Source organism: Symphalangus syndactylus, chromosome 16 (assembly GCF_028878055.3).
Source record: "Symphalangus syndactylus isolate Jambi chromosome 16, NHGRI_mSymSyn1-v2.1_pri, whole genome shotgun sequence".
NCBI lineage: Eukaryota > Metazoa > Chordata > Mammalia > Primates > Hylobatidae > Symphalangus > Symphalangus syndactylus.
In genome coordinates, this window is record NC_072438.2 from 68,891,715 (window position 1) to 68,912,891 (window position 21,177).

At 39.6% G+C, this 21,177-nt stretch overlaps 1 protein-coding gene and 1 long non-coding RNA gene across 8 annotated transcripts in view; one reads left to right on the forward strand and one right to left on the reverse strand.

Annotated features, from left to right (window-relative positions):
- Nucleotides 1–530: 530 nt before the first annotated feature.
- Nucleotides 531–21,177, reverse strand: part of IL7R (interleukin 7 receptor) — a 28,260-nt gene continuing 7,613 nt past the window's right edge. For 5 of the 6 annotated variants that reach the window (XM_055245841.2, XM_063619910.1, XM_063619909.1 and 2 more), the window contains 7 exons: nt 20,248–20,386; nt 12,804–12,961; nt 9,050–9,207; nt 6,654–6,822; nt 5,760–5,853; nt 4,719–4,794; nt 531–4,323 (listed from right to left, as the gene is read on the reverse strand). In XM_055245841.2, coding sequence (XP_055101816.1) covers nt 3,820–4,323; nt 4,719–4,794; nt 5,760–5,853; nt 6,654–6,822; nt 9,050–9,207; nt 12,804–12,961; nt 20,248–20,386 — 1,298 coding nt within the window. In that variant the 3' untranslated portion in view covers nt 531–3,819. Of the gene's footprint in view, nt 4,324–4,714; nt 4,795–5,759; nt 5,854–6,653; nt 6,823–9,049; nt 9,208–12,803; nt 12,962–20,247; nt 20,387–21,177 lie in introns of those variants that run through there. The other variant, XM_055245842.2, reaches the window with a different exon arrangement.
- Nucleotides 9,449–20,308, forward strand: LOC134732813 (uncharacterized). 2 transcript variants are annotated; one of them, XR_010116373.1, is made up of 3 exons: nt 9,449–9,580; nt 17,382–17,597; nt 20,178–20,308. It is a non-coding gene; the product is annotated as an uncharacterized lncRNA (long non-coding RNA). The 2 variants fall into 2 exon arrangements; XR_010116372.1 differs by having other exon boundaries at nt 9,460–9,607.

The window sequence follows — 21,177 nt, forward strand, 5'->3', positions numbered from 1 at the left end:
CAGAATTATTTTATATTTGTATCCTACTGAATTAAGATTCCTTCCTAAAACCTGATACACACATGCACAGAAAATGTATATTTCACATCACATGCCTGATTAAAATCCTGCCAAGCACCTCTATTTTCTTCAAAATAGATGACAACTTCTTAGGCTGGCATGCCAAATGCTTAATCATTGGCCCCCACCAATTCTGCCAAGCCTAATCTCCAGCCACTCTGCAGACTGTAGGGACTAGGTATATCGAGTGAAATAGGTGTCCATGCAGGGCTTCCACTGAACCACCTGTTGAGTGAAGCAACACTCTCTGTTCTCTCTGTTAAATACATTGACACATTGAGACTTAACCACTAGTAGGCTGTCTTCTAGTGCAGTGGTTCTCAACCTTTTTAGGACCAGGGACTGGTTTTGTGGAAGACAATTTTTTCCATGGACTCATGGGGAGGTGAGTTTTCAGGAGCTGAAGAGACATGTGGTCCATTCTGGGAATCCCTCTAGCCACAGTTGCCAGAGAAGACAGGCACGCCATGAAGAGTTCCATAGTATTTAATTAAATATGAGATGGTTACATACATTGTACACTTACACACTAAGCAGCTCTGCGAAATGTTCGTAATGCATGTGGATAGTATATGGTCAAATCAGAGATCGTCACTGTAGTGAACAATGGATATTTTAAAGAATAATCCTAACAATAAACCACGGAGCTGACAAAAATCCCACCTAATTTGCATCATTTCCAGGAGTTCTGCCACATATTCTTCCTGGCCCCTCTAGAAGTCTCGTAGCCCCTCTAGAAGAGCTAAGAAAATGCAGGTATGCACCTCCGAAACAGCCCATACTTGGCTTTTCTGAAGCAAATTCCCATGGAAACCACATTGAAGGAAGAAGCAAAGGCTGGTAGGAAATCAGCTGAATTAGCCTGGGTGCCCTAGACCCAGTCATGGTTGTTGGACTAAATTAGTTGTCTTTTCATTTCATGCTATATAGAACTGGCAGTTTACACTTCTGATTAATGCATTGTCTCTGATCAGGAGGTTTATTTTTTTCCTAACAAAATTCTGAAAGGAGATTGGGCAGAACCAATTAGTAATCTTACATTACACACTGTCCCTAGGTATATAATCAAGAATTAACAGCAGTTATGATTATACGATTATAATACATGCATTTTAAATACTATAGTAACAGATAGATGCTCAGACACTAAATTCCAGTGATAACATATGTCAAACAACATTGAGACAAAGGATTTTAGAGCTGGAGATATCTCAATGTTTCTCTATGGTCATCTCATCTTCGAGAGATTTTCTATTTACACCAGGGATACAAAATTACGGCTCCCAGTTCTGACTTAATGTGTGAGGTTGGGTAATTTACCTGTCTTCTTGTGTCCCCATTTTCCCATAAGTCAAAGAAGATAACAATAAATACTTCAAAGAACCTCTGTGAATAAGGCATCAGAGACCTAGGTTTGGCATGAGATTTTGTGGAGCCTCCTATTTGAGACTTGACTCTCATTTCTACAAAAGGTAAAGATCACCTGCCCACTGACGAAAAATGTGTTCTGCTGCCTACAAACCAGGAAGATTCTACTTTTCCTCCATGTAAATTTACATCATTTTTTTGTGGCATTTGCCCTGCCTCTAACAGGGCACTTTCAATATGGCTCTTTTATAGCATTTTATAATATAATAATAATTTGTTTACCAAGCTGTCACTTTCATTACGTTTTGCAATTTATGAGGCAGAATGCCATGCTTTTATTTGTCTTTAGGTCCCCTGTGCCTAACAGTATGATTGACATGTAGCAGGCTTTCCATAAATGCCTATCAAGGAGGTGGAAGGAATGCTTATGGAAGTGCTTTGAAAATTGCAAAAGCACTAGGAAACCTAAGGGATTATGGCATTGTATTTATTACTGCTGGTGCAGAGGAGAGTACTTCAGAAAGTAAAATATTCACCTGAAAAACAAGATGGTCTGATTTTACCAGTCCTTTAAGTCAACAGATAAGGCCCATTCATCCACAGTTAAAACCCCATTCACAGACAACACAAAACAAAACAAACAAGAAAACTAAAAGATCAGAAACACCTAGTCCCCCTAAATAAAGTAAAAACAGAACAAAGAAGAAAATTCAAAACAGAAAAACAGTAACAACAAATCTCAAACAAAACCCTGGACCTATGACCCCTTCTCTAGTTTTCTGTGCAGCATTTGCCCTTTGTGGTCTGTGCACAGCCAGGGTTTGGAGGCCTGCGGGACAGGGGTTTGCTGCACTTCCCTGAGCTGACATTACTCAGTTGCCTTGACTTTGAGCTAGTCATTAGAAGTCAATCTAGACCAAGAAAGGCAAGATGATAAATGTCAAGCATTAATAATACGTCTCTTCTGTATATCTTCAAGAATGTAGCCACAGTCAGTTCACTTGTTGCATGTACTTGTAACTCTTTCTCTCTGAAGTTTGTGGCAGCATCTATTGCTGGAGAACTTGGGACAATTTGGGGATGAATGTAGGTTGGGGTAGTGTCTATACACATAGGAGGGGTCATGCCTCCTCTCACTCATCAAACGTACCCGTGTCCAGGGTCAGCGACAGGTTCCTCTGAGATCATGGACGGATGCAGTTGGGTGGTAGCAGCAAGAGAATCACAGTCTTGGTAACAAACAAGAGAAATTGTGAGTTTCTAATTTATTCCCTCTTGAGTTTATTTTCAGAAAAATGAAATCAAATCAAAGGCTTTTTCTTGTCTTCTTTACCTTCTCTTGATATGGCTGGTCATGGGACTTCACACCCGCAAGACCGTTTCTCCCCCTCTTTCTTTCTCATAGCCATTTTAATTTAATTGACCTTATATATGTTCACATTTGTCTGGGGGCAGTCCTAGTTTCTGCTCATTGTCCTGGAGGGATTATATGTAAGTTCCCCTTTCACTTTCCAAACTGACTCAGTTTGGATCATAAATTATCGAGGCACACCCTGTTACTAGTGAGGTTTGGCACTCAAGAATGGGGCAGTCCTCAGTGAAGAGAAAGGCACACGGCTCAGGGAACTGCAGTTAGATTCCCAGCCATTGTATCTTGGCCACACCCTTCACTGTGTGAACAACTTGGACAAGTTACTTAACTCCTTAGTTCTGAATTTAATGATCTATAAAAAAGAGAGTAGTCATAGTAATTGCACACACCTCCCAGGATTATTGTCAGGATGGAGTGAGACAAGGTGTGCAGAGCACTTGCAAAGCACTGGATATATATTAAATCCTAATAATGGCAACTATCATTTTTTATTTTTCTTTCTTTCTTTCCCCTCATGCTCTCTTCCTGCCTTCCTCAGTCCTCAATCATTTCCTTTACTCTTTCATTCTTTCCTCTTTTTTTTTTTTTAAAAAAAAGCTGAATCACTGGGTCACCTTAAACCTTGTGACCAAATCCACATGATAGAAGCAGCATGCTCTTGCCTCATTTTACACGAGTGATACAAAATTACGGCTCCCAGTTCTGACTTAACGTGTGAAGTTGGGTAATTTACCTGTCTTCTTGTGTCCCAATTTTCCCATAAGTCAAAGAAAATAACAATAAATACTTCAAAGAACCTCTGTGAATAAGGTATCAGAGACCTAGGTTTGGTCTAAACTGTTGAGTGCCACTGAACTCAGGAAGAGTGGTCAAAGCAATGTTTCAGAATCCTGCAGACTGTGTAGTGGAGTTTTGCTAAGTTTGTCTTCTCTGTGCTGTGAGGGAGACTAGGAACTCTAGACTTCCCCTTTAAATCATCTTTGTCGCTCACGGTAAGTTCAGTCTGGGTTTCTTACGCTTCACTGGTTTTGGTAGAAGCTGGACATGGTGACATATGCTTCTTCTTGATTTGATCCCAGGGAAGTAAGAATGGGCTGACCCTGAGCAACTGGGTTCAATGTCAGGATTCCGGATTGGAGAGAAAATGGAGGGGGAAGGGTGCTGTTTGTAGTCCCAAGGCTAAGCAGGAGGTCCTGGTACACATGAGGCCCATTATTGCCACTCTCCTTGCAGTCTAGGGACCTGGAAGAGGAGAGAATAGGGATATCACATGCACTGACATTCCCAGGCAGGCATGTGAGGGATGAATCTCTTCCAAAACTTTCTGGGGTGATGACTACATCCCCAGATGGGCAGTTGGGGCTCTGCACATCCCCTCCAAGCCTCTGCTTCTCAGATTCTTCTAGTTGCTGAGGAAACGTATCTTGCAGAAAACCTTCCACTTCATCTCTAGCTTGAATGTCATCCACCCTATGAATCTGGCAGTCCAGGAAACTTTCAGGATTGAAACTCACATTTAAATTCTGCACAGAAAAAGGATAAAAGGCATTAAGATGGCACCAGAGAGACACACCACCAAATGTTCAGTACAAGAGTAAGTCTGAAGAGTTTTCTGACAGGGAATGTCACAGAATTGCCCGCATGTTCCTCAATGGACTCTTTGCTTCTGGAGCTTCTGAGACACTTCAAGACTTGAAGTGACCACTGGCTGTGCCCTCCAGCCCCAGGGAGCCCAGAAGTTCTGAGATGTGTATCTCATTTCAGTTCCCTACTGCAGCTAGGGTCTTAGGAGGGACCCTAGTTACAGGATGCATCAAATACCAAAAGGTCAGGTTCAACCGTTCCTTGTCCTGGAATATCATTCTTGGCCACTGGGATGTTGCCAACACAACACTTTTCAAGCACCGAAAGCACTCACCTTTCTTGGTTTCTTACAAAGATGTTCCAGAGTCTTCTTATGATCAGGGAGACTGGGCCATACGATAGGCTTAATCCTGAAATCAGAGAACACTGATAGATGAAGTGAATGGCAGAGGGCACAGGCACACTGAGTCTTCCCACTTATTCTGAGCCTGGAGTCAGAAGAACAGATTTCTAGTCTTGGCTCTATCACAATTAGGTGGGTGACCATGGTCAAGGGACTGGCTTTCTCTGGGCCTCGGGGCCCTATCAATTCAAGGAGGGGTTGGACCAGAGACCACTGCTATCAATCCATTCTGTGAACAAGACATGACAATAATATACCTCTGGGAAAAAGCCCTAGAGGGAAGGAACACCAAGGCTTGCAAGGAGGTAGTTTTGGTGGAGCTATGGAAGTACAATTTGACTTGGTTGTTTACTCCCAATTTAAGTGTTGTCTTTTTATTCCTTCTCTTTACTGACAGCAACTCTAGCAGCTGATTTTGGTGGAAGTGGGAATATTTTCAAGTTACCCAGGAAATTGCTTAGTACTTTCAAGGCAGTACTTTTCAAATTAGGGTATTTGTAATCCTGGGGATATGTAGCCTTCTGCCAAGGGCATTCTTCTAGAATAGTAAGTAACTTAACGAGTGCATGTTTAAAACATCATTTTTATGATGAAACAAACAAAGCCTTAGCATGGATTAGAATACAAAATACCATGAATTTATATGCTTAAAGTCGACTTCAAGTACATTGTGCATTTGCCATGAATGATGGCTTCTGCAACCTTTAGGAGATACTGGAAGAAAAGCTTGGGAAACATTGCATTACAGAATTCTTACTTTGGGGACAGGGTTTGCCTAATGTCCAGTTTATACATTTTTGCCTCTTATGAAATTAACCGTGGAAATTTGCTGAGGATAGATAGGGATACTGGGCACTAAATTCATGAAATGCCTTAATCCCCTTTGTGGTTTTCTCATCAATAAATGGGGCTCAAGCTCTGACTGTCCATGATCCCACACAATCACCCTCTTTATTAGTTGAAGAAGGTCACCTTTTTTTCCATAACACACAGGCCAAGATGACCAACAGGGCAACAGAGAAAAAACTCAAAATGCTGATGGTTAGTAAGATAGGATCCGTCTCCCCTGGAAAGCAAGAATAGATCGTGGTGAGCATTCAGTAGCCATGCACTGGGGGTAGGGTCTCAGGGTGCTTTGCATTTACTTAGGAATGTGGGCCCACTTATTACTTCCTGAAAGTTGCTTTTCAGTTAAGAGAAATATTTGACAGCTTTATGGAGGGATTTTGGTTTAAAAGGCATTGACTTGGGTGACCAGGCCCAGAGCATCTGCCACTTGAAATGTAAACGTGATCTAGAATCAAAGGTACCAATGCTCTCTTCCCTTCTTGACTTTCTACCAAGGGAAAAAAGCCAGAGCAGGAGACGGTAAGAGGGATGTTCACCCCTCTTGCAAATTCTAGGGAGGGTATGTCTCAGTTCCTACACATTCTCAGTTCCAGTCCCAAAGACATCTTCATCCTTCTGGAAAAGGAGACATAGGACAGCCACACCTGCCTGCATACCTGACACCAATAAAGGTGCTTCTTAAAGGGGCCTTAGAGACAGCAGCCATTGGGGTCCCATGCTAAATTGGTTAACTGGACGTAGTGAGTGGGGATTTTGTTCAAAATGTATGGCAGCTTCCAGGAACACAGATGGCCTGTACTAATTCTCAGCTAATAAGGACCCTGCTCCCTCTGCTTCCTTGTTTTTCACAAAAGGGGCAAAGACAGCAGGCAAGTCATTCTCCAAAGAAAGTGTAAGAATGCCCTCCAGGGGTGTCCTATTTTGCAGGTTAGTTTCAACAATCTTCCTCTCACTTACTCCCACACTTTGACATGCAAAGCACTCTGAGAGAACAAAAACGCTACCACCATTCCTTACCTGAGCTATTATTGATCTCTGGAGTTCTGAAGTAGTAACTTGGACTCCATTCGCTCCAGAAGCCTTTAAAATAGTGATCAGGGATGGATCGAACTTTAATCTCATACATTGCTGCCGGTTGGAGCTTTCTCTGCAGGAGTGTCAGCTTTGTGCTGGATAAATTCACATGCTAGAGAGGAGAGTGCAGTTACATTCTTAGGATGAGAAAAGAGGTGTTGCCTAAATCTCCAAAATCATTTCAAGTGGGATTCCTTTAGTCCCATAAGCATTCTCTCAAGTTATCTCATATTTGTTAGAATAAGGAGCTCTGATATGTAAAGGAGTCAACAGCAAAATTAGGGACAGAATCTGATCTTATAAAGGATGTGAGTGGTCAAGAAGGAGAGTGAAATGATGGGTCTTATTCAGGTGAGTTAGGCACTGCCCAGGCTCTCCCTTTCCACACTTCAATATCTTCTTCTTTTCTCTCTATCCTTTCACATACTAAGGGGAGATGAAAGATTAGGTTAGGTTAGTGAGCAGGAATCATTTCTCTCCAGGAAGATGCCATTTTACATTGTGAATAGTGATATAGAGACAAGTCTTCCCGACACAGTGTATTAGCTTTAAGATAAAAAAAACCACTCTATCAATTTGACAGATAAAAAGAAGTCCATTGTTATTTATATCTGTATTTAGTTGATAATTAGTTCATTTTCATGTATTTATTGAATTTATCTATTCCATGCTTTATGAGATGTTTCCCAAATTTTTTGCTCATTTTTCTATTGTGATTTTTTTAATGATTTATAAGAGTTCTTTATCTATTAATGATACTAACCATCTATCAGCTGTTCATGTGGCAATTTAAGCTTACTTTTAAATTTGCATTTTTGATTATTGTGTGTGTTGATGTACATAAACCTCTACTTTTTATGTAGTCGCATGTCTCAATTCTTTCCTTTCTTCTACAGCTTTGATGCTTAGAATATTCTTCATGTCAAGATTATGTAAACATTTGGCTATAATTTTTCTAGTTTGTTTCGAGTTTCACTTTTATATAATTTCCTTAAAACATCTGTTATTTTGCTGTTGCTATATGAAGGTGGCTAGGCATTTAGCTTACATTTTTTATAATAAAAAAAATTTTGGAGCGGCATGGTGGCTTATGCCTATAATCCCAGCACTTTGGGAGGCCAAGGCGGGCAGATCACCTGAGGTGAGGAGTTCAAGACCAGCCTGGCCAACATGGTGAAACCCCAGCTCTACAAAAATACAAAAATTAGCCGGGCATGATGGCGGGTGCCCGTAATCACAGGTACTTGGGAGGCTGAGATGGGAGAATTGCTTGAGCCCAGGAGGTGGAGGTTGCAGTGAGCCAAGATAGCGCCGTTGCACTCCAACCTGGATGACTGAGCAAGACTCCGTCTCAAAAAAAAAAAAAATTTTTTTTTTTTTTAGTTAACTAATTGTCCTGGCAGCATTTATTCATAATCCTTCCTTTCTCCACTAAGTTGCTTTTCGATTGGTGCAATTTTCAGATGAATAATGAAAGATGGCAGGATCAAGGGTGGGGTGGGTGAGTAGAAGGAGGGAGCAGGTGGTTTGGGCAGTTGTTAAATTTATGCAAGTGGCATCTTGCATCACATTGCAAACAAACAAGGCCAATCTTGGCCTGAAAAAACAGGACAGCAAGAATAAGAAGGCCTTGAGAGAGAGAAATCATCATCTCTTCTTCGTGTCTGAGGTGCAGAAAGAACAGAAGTTAGGTTGGTGGGTTAAGAGAAATCTCATAACCTGGTACACTCTACTCTTCTGCCACCTCCTCCCCAAAATAAATTTCAGGGACTGCCAAATCATTCCAACCTCAACAAATCATGAAGAGAGCATCTAAGTAACCCTCCTGATTATGAAGGGTAAAAATTAAGCTGTTACTTCAAAAACAAAGACCTTGGGCTTTAAAATAAAAACAAAACAAAGACAAACATTATGCCTCTTTTCTTTACCTCATGCTGGTCCCATGAATCTCATAAGCCAGAATGTGGCTACGACTTGGTGATCATAAGCAGATATACATTTTGCCTGATTTGCCTATGAAAGTGGCACTAGACATGACACGTTTTGAGGCCCCTGAATACAGAGGATTAATTTGGCCTCAATCTATATTGTTATCCAACTCACTAATGTAGAAACATTCTGAAGACGAAAATTAGAGCAGAAAAAATAACCAGAGCTAGAAGAGTATGCATCAGAGAAGATCCAGGTTTTCGTGGGGCCAATATTGGGAGCTTCTTTCAGTAGAAGGTAGATTTTGAAAGCAAAATTGTTGGGCCCTCCCAGGGGAAATGCACTACTAGGCCAACAAAATAGAAAACATTCGTAAGTTTTTATTTTGTTAATGTAGTTGAACTACATACCACCCACTTGTTTTCATCCTTTTCCTGGCGGTAAGCTACATCGTGCATTAAAACTTTTACATACTTCTTTTGCAAGTGTGATGTATTAAATGTCACCACAAAGTCATTAGCTCCTTCACGATAGGTGACACTCAGGTCAAAAGGAACCTCAGGTTTAACTGGAAAAGAAAAAGAAATAAATTCTGTCTAAAGGGCAGCCAAGGAAATAATTATAGTATTTAAAATTCATCTCCTCTGCAAATCACTTTGACCCTTTTTGTGTCAGTAAATGGCCAACTATTCAGAAAACCATTTCTTCTTCTTGGGTTTAAATCCAGTCCACGTTCTCCAGCCTCCCTTGCAGTGGGGTGTGGCCTTGTGAGTGAGGTGGGCAGAAGGAATGCACACCCACTTCCACCCTGGCCCAGACACACACCCATGTGTGACTCCTCTGCTCCGTCCTCTTCCACCACTTGGAGTCCTGCATTACAGACAGTGGAGCCACAGGGTGGAAAGTGCCCTGAATACTGCTTGGAGAAGCCCCAGCTGCAGGTTAGAAACATCCATTTTGACTCTGCTGTGAGTGAGAAATAAACTTACGGTGTTTGAGATATCACATGTTTGGGGGCTTATTTGTTACAGCAGCTAGTGTTAATTTTACGTTAAAACAAATCCTCTTTGCCTTTTGAATATTGGAGAACTTGTTACTAATGAGCCCCAAAGCTCATTAGTATTTAAAGTATTTAAACTGTGAGTCTTCATTCTTGTAATAAAATTAGGTTATATGCTGTGAACCTTGCACCTCAACTCAGCTACAGTGACATGAAGGGTCTGCATCCTGGCCCTGGCTAAGACCTTCCAGAATGTCCTCAGGGGGTCCCCTCTGTCAGTCTCACTGCCTTAATGCTGAATTCCTCTTGGGCCTCTCCCCACTGCCTTCCTGCCTTGCAGAGTTGCTGTTAGGATCAAATGCTCCACACACGCTAAGCTGTTGGAGGGAGATTGGTATTATTTCAGGGAGAACAAACCCAGAGAAAGGTATTGATTTCCTAGAAAGGTCCTGAGACTTCTCTGTCCTGGCCTCTTGGCTGCTCGTTGATCACAGCCTGGGAAGTTAGTTGTCTGGGGATGGGGGTGCTACTTCTTGCATGACTGATCTCAGGCGCAGTTGTTCACAAGAGGATGCGGGTTCATCAAACTTTCACTCAGCAGAGTGTGAGCTGGGATTTAGAGTTACTTGCTGGCCCAATAAAATGCAACCCACATGGCAGAGTTTGGACTAGCTCTTGTTGTAGTCACTTGTTCGTAGTGGTGACTGCCTGTCTCTGCTGCTTTGCCTTAGAGGTACTGAAAAAAAGTAGTGACCTCGTTTTTCACCCTTGGATGTGTTGTAAAAGGGGAAGTTTGTCAAAAGGGAAAATGGCCTGGACCTAGAGGGAAGCAGGAGGAAAGGCGATGGGTGGAGAACAGCCCAACAGAGAATGCTGGCAATGCCTTTGCCCCTCTCTCTGGTTCCTGCTCTCCATTCCATTCTTGACAAGGCCTTCTGAGCTGAAGCCCCTGCCCTGTGCCCATCTTTTAATAATAGAAGAATTAAAGGAAGAACACATCTCCTAAGTGCTGCATGCTTTGCTTATGCTGTCTTCAAACAATAGTCACTTATCACCAGCATATTGATAAGGAAACTGAATTTCAGAGAAGTTAATTATGTTCAGGCCCCTGTAAAATGGTTTAAAGGGATTCAAATCCAGTTCTTTGATTTTGAGGCTCACTCTTCTTCATTTAGCTTTTGTTTCTCTACCTAGTTACATATCACAATGGCTGGTCCTGGTGCCCTCTGGACAGTTCTGCCTCAAGCCCAAAATATCTCTTTGAGCAAATTAGAAAAAGGGGCTCATTCATCAAGCCATATTTTAGAGGGAATACATTCTTGTACAATCTGAATAATCATATCAATCTACTCTGCTAAGAGAAGTGGGAAGGCAGAAAGCTTCCCTCTTCAGGCTTGCTGCGTTGGAAGACGCCTAAACAAGGGGAAGTGAGGGTGCAGGTGGTGGCAGTGGAGCGCTGGCTCTGGGGCTCAATCAGAAGCATCCAGTTTAAACTCACTTAAACAGTAGTTCCATTAATGAAGTGTCCCATTAGGACCTAGAAGGAGATGCTACTGTGAGACATGCCTCCGCCACTTCTCATCCTGCTTGTCCAGGGGTGCTTGCCATAGCCCCAAGGGACTCACACTACCCCTTCCAAAGGGGCCTATGCTATCAGCAGTGTGTGTACCGTACGTACCTCTCCCCCTTGCCGTTCGGATGAGGCATGTCAGATTTGCAGTCTGCTGGGGGATGGAGACTGTAAGTGCATTGAGCATGTGGGATATGGGGATTTGGAGGTGGCAGGTGTCACCTGGAGGCTCTTGGTGTGTTGTGAGTGCTTATGTGCATGTAAGGGCTTGCATGCTGGTGTGGAGTTTTCTAAGAATGGGCTCTCCCCTGATGCTCCAGGACCTTGTCAGAAGACTGAGAACCTCTGCCTTCTCTGCTCACTGTCAGAGAACTGAATGTATATTTGCAATGTAAATGGTGAACCTTTAGATATGGTGCCCTATCCATAGAGGCCTCATCTCCAAATGATCAGAACCCAACTTTGTCAAAACCTCAGAGATACCCTGTTGTTGTCAAACCCAGTCCTCTGCCCCTAACCAGGACCCACACTGGTCATGGCCAATGCTGCTTCTGTGTGGCCAGCATGCACAGCCATCTGCCTAATATCTCTTTTCTACTACCTTTGCTTTTTCACAAGTTAATTGTTCACACATGGAACTTCTGCTTTAACTCTCTATTTTAACATCTTAGTGAAACAAAACTGAGACAAAGCCGAGCTAGGTTTCTCACTCTTTCTTGTCTCTAATGAGTATTGCTCTATTACCTTTAATTTTGTTTTTGAGAGTTGAAGGGGGAGCGAATAGGGAACGCTAAAGGTATTTTTTAGACATGGTTAACATTTAAATCAGTAGACTTTGAGTAAAGTAATTGCCTTCCATGATGTGATGGGCATCACCTCATCAGTAGAAGGCCTCTAGAGCAAAGACAGAAGTTCCCTGAAGAAGAAGCAAGTCTGTCTCAAGAGTACAATACAGAAAATATGCTTGAGTTTCTTGCCCTGTGGAATTTAGACTCAATACTGCACTCTTTCCTGAATTTCTAGCCTAGTGGCTTGCCTTATGGATTTTTGCGATTGCCAGTTCCCACAACCACAAAAGTCAATTTCTTAATAGAAATCTCTCCTATCAATCATCTATCTATCTATCCTTCTGTTGATTCCCTTTTTTTCTAGAAAACTCTGACTAATAGAGAAGGCATATATACTTTTTAAAATAACTTGATAAGTTAGCTAAACTCACTCAGAATGTTGTGGGGATCTGGGGAGAAGACCACAGGGAATTCAGGAGAAGGACAGGTGAGGAAGGAAAGGACAGATGAGGAAGGAAAGGACACCTGTGGATGGATGACAAGAAACCCAGCTCCAGTTAGACACTTCATGTAGATTTGCACACTCTCTTTCACAGCTGGGTTTAAAGATCCTCAGAATTCTTTCATGGCAGGAAATTATAAATTTCAAGTTTTCATTTATTAAAAAAATTTGCAGTAGGGAATTAGCTGTTATCTATTGCCAATTATTTCCACTATTTGTCTACTTTTAACCTACAGAATGTCCAGACACAGTGTTTTCAGGAATCCCAAAAGTGACAACCATACTCTTATATACAACTTCTTACCTATAGTGGTTAGGTCTATTTTTTTGCAGGTTAGACTCTTTTCTCCAGCCTTCACACATATATTGCTCTTTCCAATCAGCAAAAATTTCTTTGTCTCGATGAAATATATCTCTTGTAGTTTCCTGAAATTCAGGCACTTTACCTCCACCAGGGCCCCACTGTAGGAATAAAAAGGAGATATGTCTTGATTCAGGTAGGAGTTCCTGTATACAATGGAATAGTATCATATGCACATTGATGTAACTTTGACTTTAACTCTGTTCATAGGTATGTGGGTGGGTGAGTGGAGGCATGTTCAGGAATGAGAGATAATGAATTAAAATCATATGGCTTTCTGTTGCTATGATACTTAGTGGTGATTTACTTAGAATTAGATGCAATTGAACCTGAAATAGTCAAAACATGTCTATAAAATTATGGGAAATTTCTATATTTTTTATAATTGATCATTGAAAAACAAATGGTTTAGGTAAAAAAGTAATTGCTTTTTTTTGATATTCCATAGGAATATATGTGAGAAATAAGAGCTGTAAGAAAAAATTGATTAAAAAAAGAGTTAAAGAAAATGATAATACATACACATAATGCATATACATAATATCACAGATACTTGATGGTTAACATAAGGGATTTTATAGGTAATTTTGGCTGATAAACCTTAACAAGAATGGTTAAGAAAACAAAAGATATAAATTTCTAATATCTGGAATGTAAGAGGAGATATCACTATAGAACATGCAGATGTTAAAAGTACAATGAGGAAATTTTAAATGTTATTTTAATGTATATAATAACTTAGATGTAATGAAAATGTTTTTATAAACACAAATTAGTAAATCTGACCCACATAGAAATGGAATATTTCAATAGTTATATTTCTCTCAAAGAAATTAAACTTATTATCAATAAACTTCCCCACAAAGAAAACTCTATGCCTGATGGTTATATATTCTGGTAAATTCTTCAAGTGTATAAGGAAAGAAATAGTGCCAATCTGACACAAATTCTTTTAGAAACTAGAGGAGGAAAGACCCTTCTCAACCTATTTTTTGAAGCTAGTTTATTCCTGGTACCCAAACCTGGCCAAAATATTACAGAAAAGAAGTTGATAGACAAATATCCCTCAAAAATATTTAAGCAAAATTTCACAAGAAAATACTGATGCACTAATTTTAATACATAATTACAAAGTAGTGAATATCTCAGGAAACCAAAGCAGGTTAAACATTCAAAAATTAATCAGTGTAATTTGCCACGTTAACAGACTAGAAGACATAAATAACCTGGTTATAGTCAATTGATGCATTCAAAGCATAATTTAATAACATGAATGCGTCTATTCATGTTAAAAACTCACAGCAAATAAGAAATAGAAAGATACTTCCTCAATCTGATAAAGAGTATTTACAAAAGCCTGTAGTTAATATCATATTTAATGCTGAAATTGTGAACATGAATTGTTTCCCTAAGACCAGGACACGACAGGGATATCCACTTTCACCATTTCTATTCAGTGATGTACAGGAGGTTTTAGCCAATGCATAGGACAAGAGAAACAAATAAAATGTATCCAGATTGGAAAGAAGGAAAAAATACTTCCAGCATTTGCAGACAACATGTTTATTCACTTGGAAAATGATAAAGAATATTCAATACAACTACAGAAATGAATAAAGTAAATTATCAAGGCTATTATACAAAAGTCAGTTTATATGTCTACAGGCTAGCATCAAACAATTAGAAAATAAAATTTAAAAATTATATTTCAATTTATGATAGAAATAAATACATAAAATATTTAGAAATAAAATGTTAATAAAAGATGTTCAAGGTCTTTGCACTGGAAATTGCAAAATGTTGTTGACAGGTTTTAAAAGAAATCTAAATAAATAGAGAGATATGTTTATGGACTAGCTAATTCAATATTGATAACATGAAATTTTCCCCAAAATGGCCCCTATAATATTACTGAAAATCTCAGCAGAATTTTTTAAGAATTGACAAGCTGATTCTAAAATTTATGTGGAAATACAAGGAGCCCATGATGATAGCCAAAACAACACTGGAAAAAGTAGAACAAATATGGAAGACTCAGAAACCCGACTTCAAACTTAGTATAAAGCTATGATAATCAAAACAATTTAGTACTGGCATAAGGATAAATAAATTGATCAATAGAAAGAATAGAGAATTCAGAAACAGACTCACATATAATGTTAGTGGATTTTAAATGCAGGCACCCAATAAATTCAATGGGGTCATAGCACATCATTTTCAACCAATTTCTTTGAAACAGCTGAGTAAATGTATAGAAAATATAAACCCTAGTTCCACATAGTTACATAGGATTAATTATATGTTGGATATAACAGACACTTCTCAAAAGAAGACATTTATGCAGTCAACAGACACATTAAAAAATGCTCATCATCACTGGCCATTAGAGAAATGCAAATCAAAACCACAATGAGATACTATCTCACACCAGTTAGAATGGCGATCATTAAAAAGTCAGGAAACAACAGGTGCTGGAGAGGATGTGGAGAAATAGGAACACTTTTACACTGTTGGTGGGACTATAAACTAGTTCAACCATTGTGGAAGACAGTGTGGCGATTCCTCAAGGATCTAGAACTAGAAATGCCATTTGACCCAGCCATCCCATTACTGGGTATATACCCAAAGGATTATAAATCATGCTACTATAAAGACACATGCACACATATGATTATTGTGGCACTATTCACAATAGCAAAGACTTGGAACCAACCCAAATGTCCATCAATGATAGACTGGATTAAGAAAATGTGGCACATATACACCATGGAATACTGCGCAGCCATGAAAAAGGATGAGTTCATGTCCTTTGTAGGGACGTGGATGAAGCTGGAAACCATCCAAACTATCACAAGGACAAAAAACTAAACACCACGTGTTCTCACTCATATGTGGGAATTGAACAATAAGAACACTTGGACACAGGAAGGGGAACATCACACACCGGGGCCTGTCATGGGGTGGGAGGAGGGGGTAGGGAAGGCATTAGGAGATATACCTAATGTAAATGACGAGTTAATGGGTGCAGCACACCAACATGGTGCATGCATACATATGTAACAAACCTGCATGTTGTGCACATGTACCCTAGAACTTAAAGTATAATAATAAAAAAAAACTAAATATAAAGGCTAAAACTATAGAACATTTAAAAGAAAACATGAGAAAATATCTTCCCAACTTTGGAAGTAGGCAAAGTTATCTTAGCAAGGATACAAAAAGCACTACATACAAAAGAAAATAAATGATATATTAGACTCCATCAAAATAAAAAAAACTCTTGCTTATTAAAATGCACCATTAAGGAAATAAAATGGCAAACTTCAGACTAGAAAATAGATGCAATATATCTATCTGACAAAGGAAATGTATACAGAATATATAAAAAACTCATATCCAGCAATAACAAAAGGACAAATAACTCAGTGATTTTAACAGATGCTAGCCCAAAGAAGACACGCAAATGACCAAGTATATGAGAAGGTGTTCAACATTTGTTATTTGAGAAATGCAAATTAAAAGCCTAACGAGATACTATCCCAGAGTCAAATGTTGCAAATGGTGTATAGCTCTCATGCATTGCTGGGAGGAGGGTAGAATGCTATAACCACTTTGAAAAACTGTTGGGCAGTTTCTTATAAACTTAGATACATGCTTACCTTATGACACAGAAATTCCATTCTGAGGTTTCATACCCCAGAGAAATGAAAATATATATTCACAAACTGATTTGTCCAAGAATGTGAACAGCAACCTAAAAAATAATAGTCTCAAACTTGAAAAAACACAAATGTTCATCAAGAGGAGAAAGAATTAAAAATTTGTGGTGTATTCATACAGTGGAATTACTACTTAGCAATTGAAAAGATGAGCTATGAGATGGACATCAACATGGCTAACTCTCACAAACACTGTGTTAAATGAAAGAAGACAGAAAAGAATAAAGAGTATTCTATTAATAAGAACTATCAGAAACTGGCAAAAACCAAAGGGTAGTAGACTTGAGAATTATGATTGCTCCTGGGGTATGAAGATTGACTGGAAAGGAACATGAAGCATTCTTCTAGGGAAAAAAAAAAGTTCTATATCTTTACCATTGGAATGGCTACAGGTCATAGACATTTCTCAAAATTCACTTAAGTTTTGTGCATTTTACCACACATAAATTTTACCCCTAAAATGCATTGTAATCAAACAAGAAAGTAAAGAAAAATAAATAAATAATGTAAAAATTAAAGTAGTAACAAAGGTATATATTCTCATTGTAAAGGTAGAATAAAAGTAATATAGGGTTATTTTCCTTTCCCAACCCTAAATTTAATTTTCCTCTTCTGTGATAAACACAGTTACCAATTTGTTTTTCCTATGTGCTCTTTAAGCTCGGCCAAATAGCTCTAAAGAGGTATAACTGGGTCAAATTGGAAGTGAAGATCTGGGCAGAAAAAAAGTTCCTCTGGGTGAGTTTGCATATATGAAAGAATTCTTTCCATTAACCAGATGTAATTTTGTTTAAATCCTAAGGAGTGTGTTCTAGGAAGGCCTTTTACTACCTACAACCCGCAATGTGTGCTGGCTTTCCTTGGTGAACTGGATGTGTGTACACTCTTCTCTGCATGTGCTCAAATGAGTCCTTTTGAGAATGGTTCCTGGACTCTGCACAAAAAGAGGAACATGTTCGTCTGGCTTCGAGTGAGCTGGCCAGGAGGTTAAACGCAAGGGAGAATGCCCTAGCCTTAGGTACAGAATCTTTCACCTTTGGTTTACTGTGGTCTGAGAGTGACTGGTTAAGCTCCTACAGTCATGAAAACTAGAGATAGGTGAAGAAATGTTAAGTTAATTAATTGCCTAAATATATTGATTATTTTGGGGACATTCCTTAAAACTGTTCTCCCTTGGCCGGGCGCGGTGGCTCAAGCCTGTAATCCCAGCACTTTGGGAGGCCGAGGCGGGCGGATCACGAGGTCAGGAGATCGAGACCATCCTGGCTAACACGGTGAAACCCCGTCTCTACTAAAAATACAAAAAATTAGCCGGGCGTGTTGGCGGGCGCCTGTAGTCCCAGCTACTCGGGAGGCTGAGGCAGGAGAATGGCGTGAACCCGGGAGCCGGAGCTTGCAGTGAGCCGAGATCGTGCCACTGCACTCCAGCCTGGGCAACAGAGCGAGACTCCGTCTCAAAAAAAAAAAAAAAAACTGTTCTCCCAAATCGTTACTTTTGTTAACTGCTATCTTTTAGGGTATGCAATTGTTTAGGCTTTAAAGAGTAGGTGTGTATGTGTGTGTGTCTCGAAGTTACTAGAGAGTTGTGTTCCTTGTTGGGGTAGATGGGCTTTCCCAACTTGGAACAGGATAAAAATAAAAACCGAATTTTTGGGTAAGCTAGACAGATACCAGGGAATAAGCTTAGGACAAACATCAGGTGGAAAGATCTGAAGATGGTAATGTTGTCACGATTTGATAAATAAATATAGAAGGGGAGACTGGGAGCGGGGTCCCATTTGTGAATTTTAGGTAAACATGGGATGTGGAGAAACTAGGACAATAACTTTTAGTTCAATCCTCGAATACAGAATATATTTGTAAGGAAAGTATGTGTGAAATATCCAATTACAGGCCCCAACCTGTAGCAAGTTTCTGGCACTGTTGGGAATTTAAGGAGGATCTAAAATGGTATTCGCAGCTCATTCCCATGATTTTGAGAATGAAATTAATGGGCAATGGACAATCAAGGATGACCGTATGGCTGTCTTGTGAACTGGGCATCCTTTTAAGGGCTCTGAACTCCAGGAGTTAATCTATTAAAGAGCTCATATTTATATTTTCCACTGAAAACATTTATTTCTTAAGGCAGTCCCTTTCCAACTGAAATATCTGAATCCAATTGGAAAACCCAAATAGAGGAGGCTCTGGACAGATTACAATATGACAGGAAAAATCAAGAGATATGTTAAAGGGTAAGTGTGTTCGAGTGGGCAAGGAAGTGGTCAAATATGGTGTGAATGAAAGTGAACAGAAAGGTCAACCTCAGCTTGGCCAAGAGAAACCAGGATGAACACTCAGCCCACCAGCCAGCTGGTTAAAGAAGCCAAAGTCAAACCTCTGTGTGGGAGAGTGATTTGCCCATGAAAATGAGTGCATTGTTTGAATGAGTTGTTTGGCTGTTTTAGCGCAATCCATTTCCAGCCTAGATTGTGGACATTGAACTGGTTCCGGTTCTTTTGACATATTTATTCCTGGAAAATGTGTTAGGGAAGTGAACAGAGGCAGACGGAGAACACAGTACACTACTCAAGTCCAAGAGCATGTTTATCTAAGGACTGCAGCAGGAAGCACTGCATGAATAGATGCAGGAAGCTCCGATAAATTGACATAAACTGGAATTCAGGGCTTGTTTGGACTATAGACTGTGGAGAATTGTCTCAGTGTCTATGGAATGTAGGAAGCCTTCTGTTACTACTGGTGGATCTTGATTTACTTTGCTCACTAAGACACTAACTAAAAAGTAGGTCATTCGGATACGAATTTGGAGATAGCCTCAGGTCAGAATTTCAAGCTAGAGTAGTTTCTCAAATCACCAGAGGCAGTAACCCTTGGCAACAAGAGATGACTTATGGATGAAGGAGAAGGAGAAGATAAAGTTCCCTGAGACCTTCAGTAAACTTTCAAACCAGACTCTTTTTCTTTGCCTTTTCTGTGAGGTCTTGTGAAACAAAATGCCAACTTATTCCTGTGGATTTTTGGAAAATTTACATTGAGAGGATCATCTGAAGTCAAATTGTGTCAAGATGGTAGAAGTTAGGTCAATATTCGCAGAATTATAATTTAATGTTGCTTCCCCATTACTCTTTATTCACTGGCTATTTGGAATGATTTACATGATGCAATTATTTAACCATCACAACCTTCCTGTGAGGCAGGTCATCTCATTTTACAGGTGAGGAAACTGAGGCATAGATACATTACATAACTTTCTCTAGATCAAAAAGCTAGTAAACACTGGTATTGGGATTGGAAACAAGGCAGCTTAACTCTCAGATGCAACTTGAAGACACTGGATTGTCTCGTGTTGGGCAAACAGATTTTTGGTGAGGAGTGTTGTAGGAGACGCGGGATTTAAGTTCTGATATGAAGTTGGGAGGGATGTGGGATCCCCAAGATCCGTAGCGTCATTTGACTGAGTCTCAGGATCTGAAAGCTGAACCGTGAGAAGAGCTTTGCATGAGTGTTTTTGGTGAAGGACAAGGAGTTTCAGGAGGTCTTTGGGAATTCCTTAGATGTTAATATTTGTTAACTAGGCCACATATTCTTTCTTTTGCAGCTATTAAAAAGAGCATATGAAAAGAGAGACAGAGGATGTCTAAGCAACCATTAAAACCACCATCCCTCACCATATTTCAAATTCCAGATTGGTGGTGTTGACATCTGGGTCCTCAAAAGCACAGGTCAGTGAGTGCTGCGATCCATTAACTTCCAACTGGCTATAGCATGAGAATGAGTAGTCATCCAGTTCTGCGTCTTCCAAGTCTCCTGGGGAGGAATAAACATGCGGCTGTTAATGAAACAAATAAATGCATCCTTTTGAAATATGGCATTACCTTAATAAAATAGCAGACTCTGTGGCAGACATGAAATAGTAATGGATTATGTAGTATCTAAGGAAGGAAAGCCCAAGGGCAAAGACAAGAAAAATGCTTCAAAACCAACCAACAAAAAACAAAAACGCTCAATGCTAACAGCGTTTTCCAATAGAAAAAAAAATCATAATGAGTAAGTAACCTCCAAATATTTCTGAGTTAAAGAACCAGAGGCACTGAACACATTCTTTTCTGTATTTAAACTGGAGTTTCTTCTGCTACATTTGTTACATTGATTGTTCATATATTTCAAAGAAGAGACGCTTTATTTCCATTATCCCCATGCTACCTAATCTCACTTTTCACTTTATTACAAATCATAATTTATTCCCTCCCTAGTATCTTTTTTTGTCTTAAATGAAGGACAATGATAGCTATCTTGCAGTCAGAATTTTGCTTTTTTAAGAGGTCAATTTCCCTTGCCTAAAAAGGCATTTCAACTAAAAGTGGCACTGATTATTTCCATTGTCTTAAGCTACTGACTGAGACAAACGTGATTAGGAAAAAAAATTAGATCTGGCAGGACTCCAATTTGGTGAAACTTCCTGTGAATGTTGTACATACTGCTTCTGTTCTTACAGATTCTTCTATAGACACAGTATCTGATAGATTCTAGCAGGATTCTAGAAGAAAGTGGGGAACCAGATTTTTTTTTTTTTTTTTTTTTTTGCTATTACTTTTGGA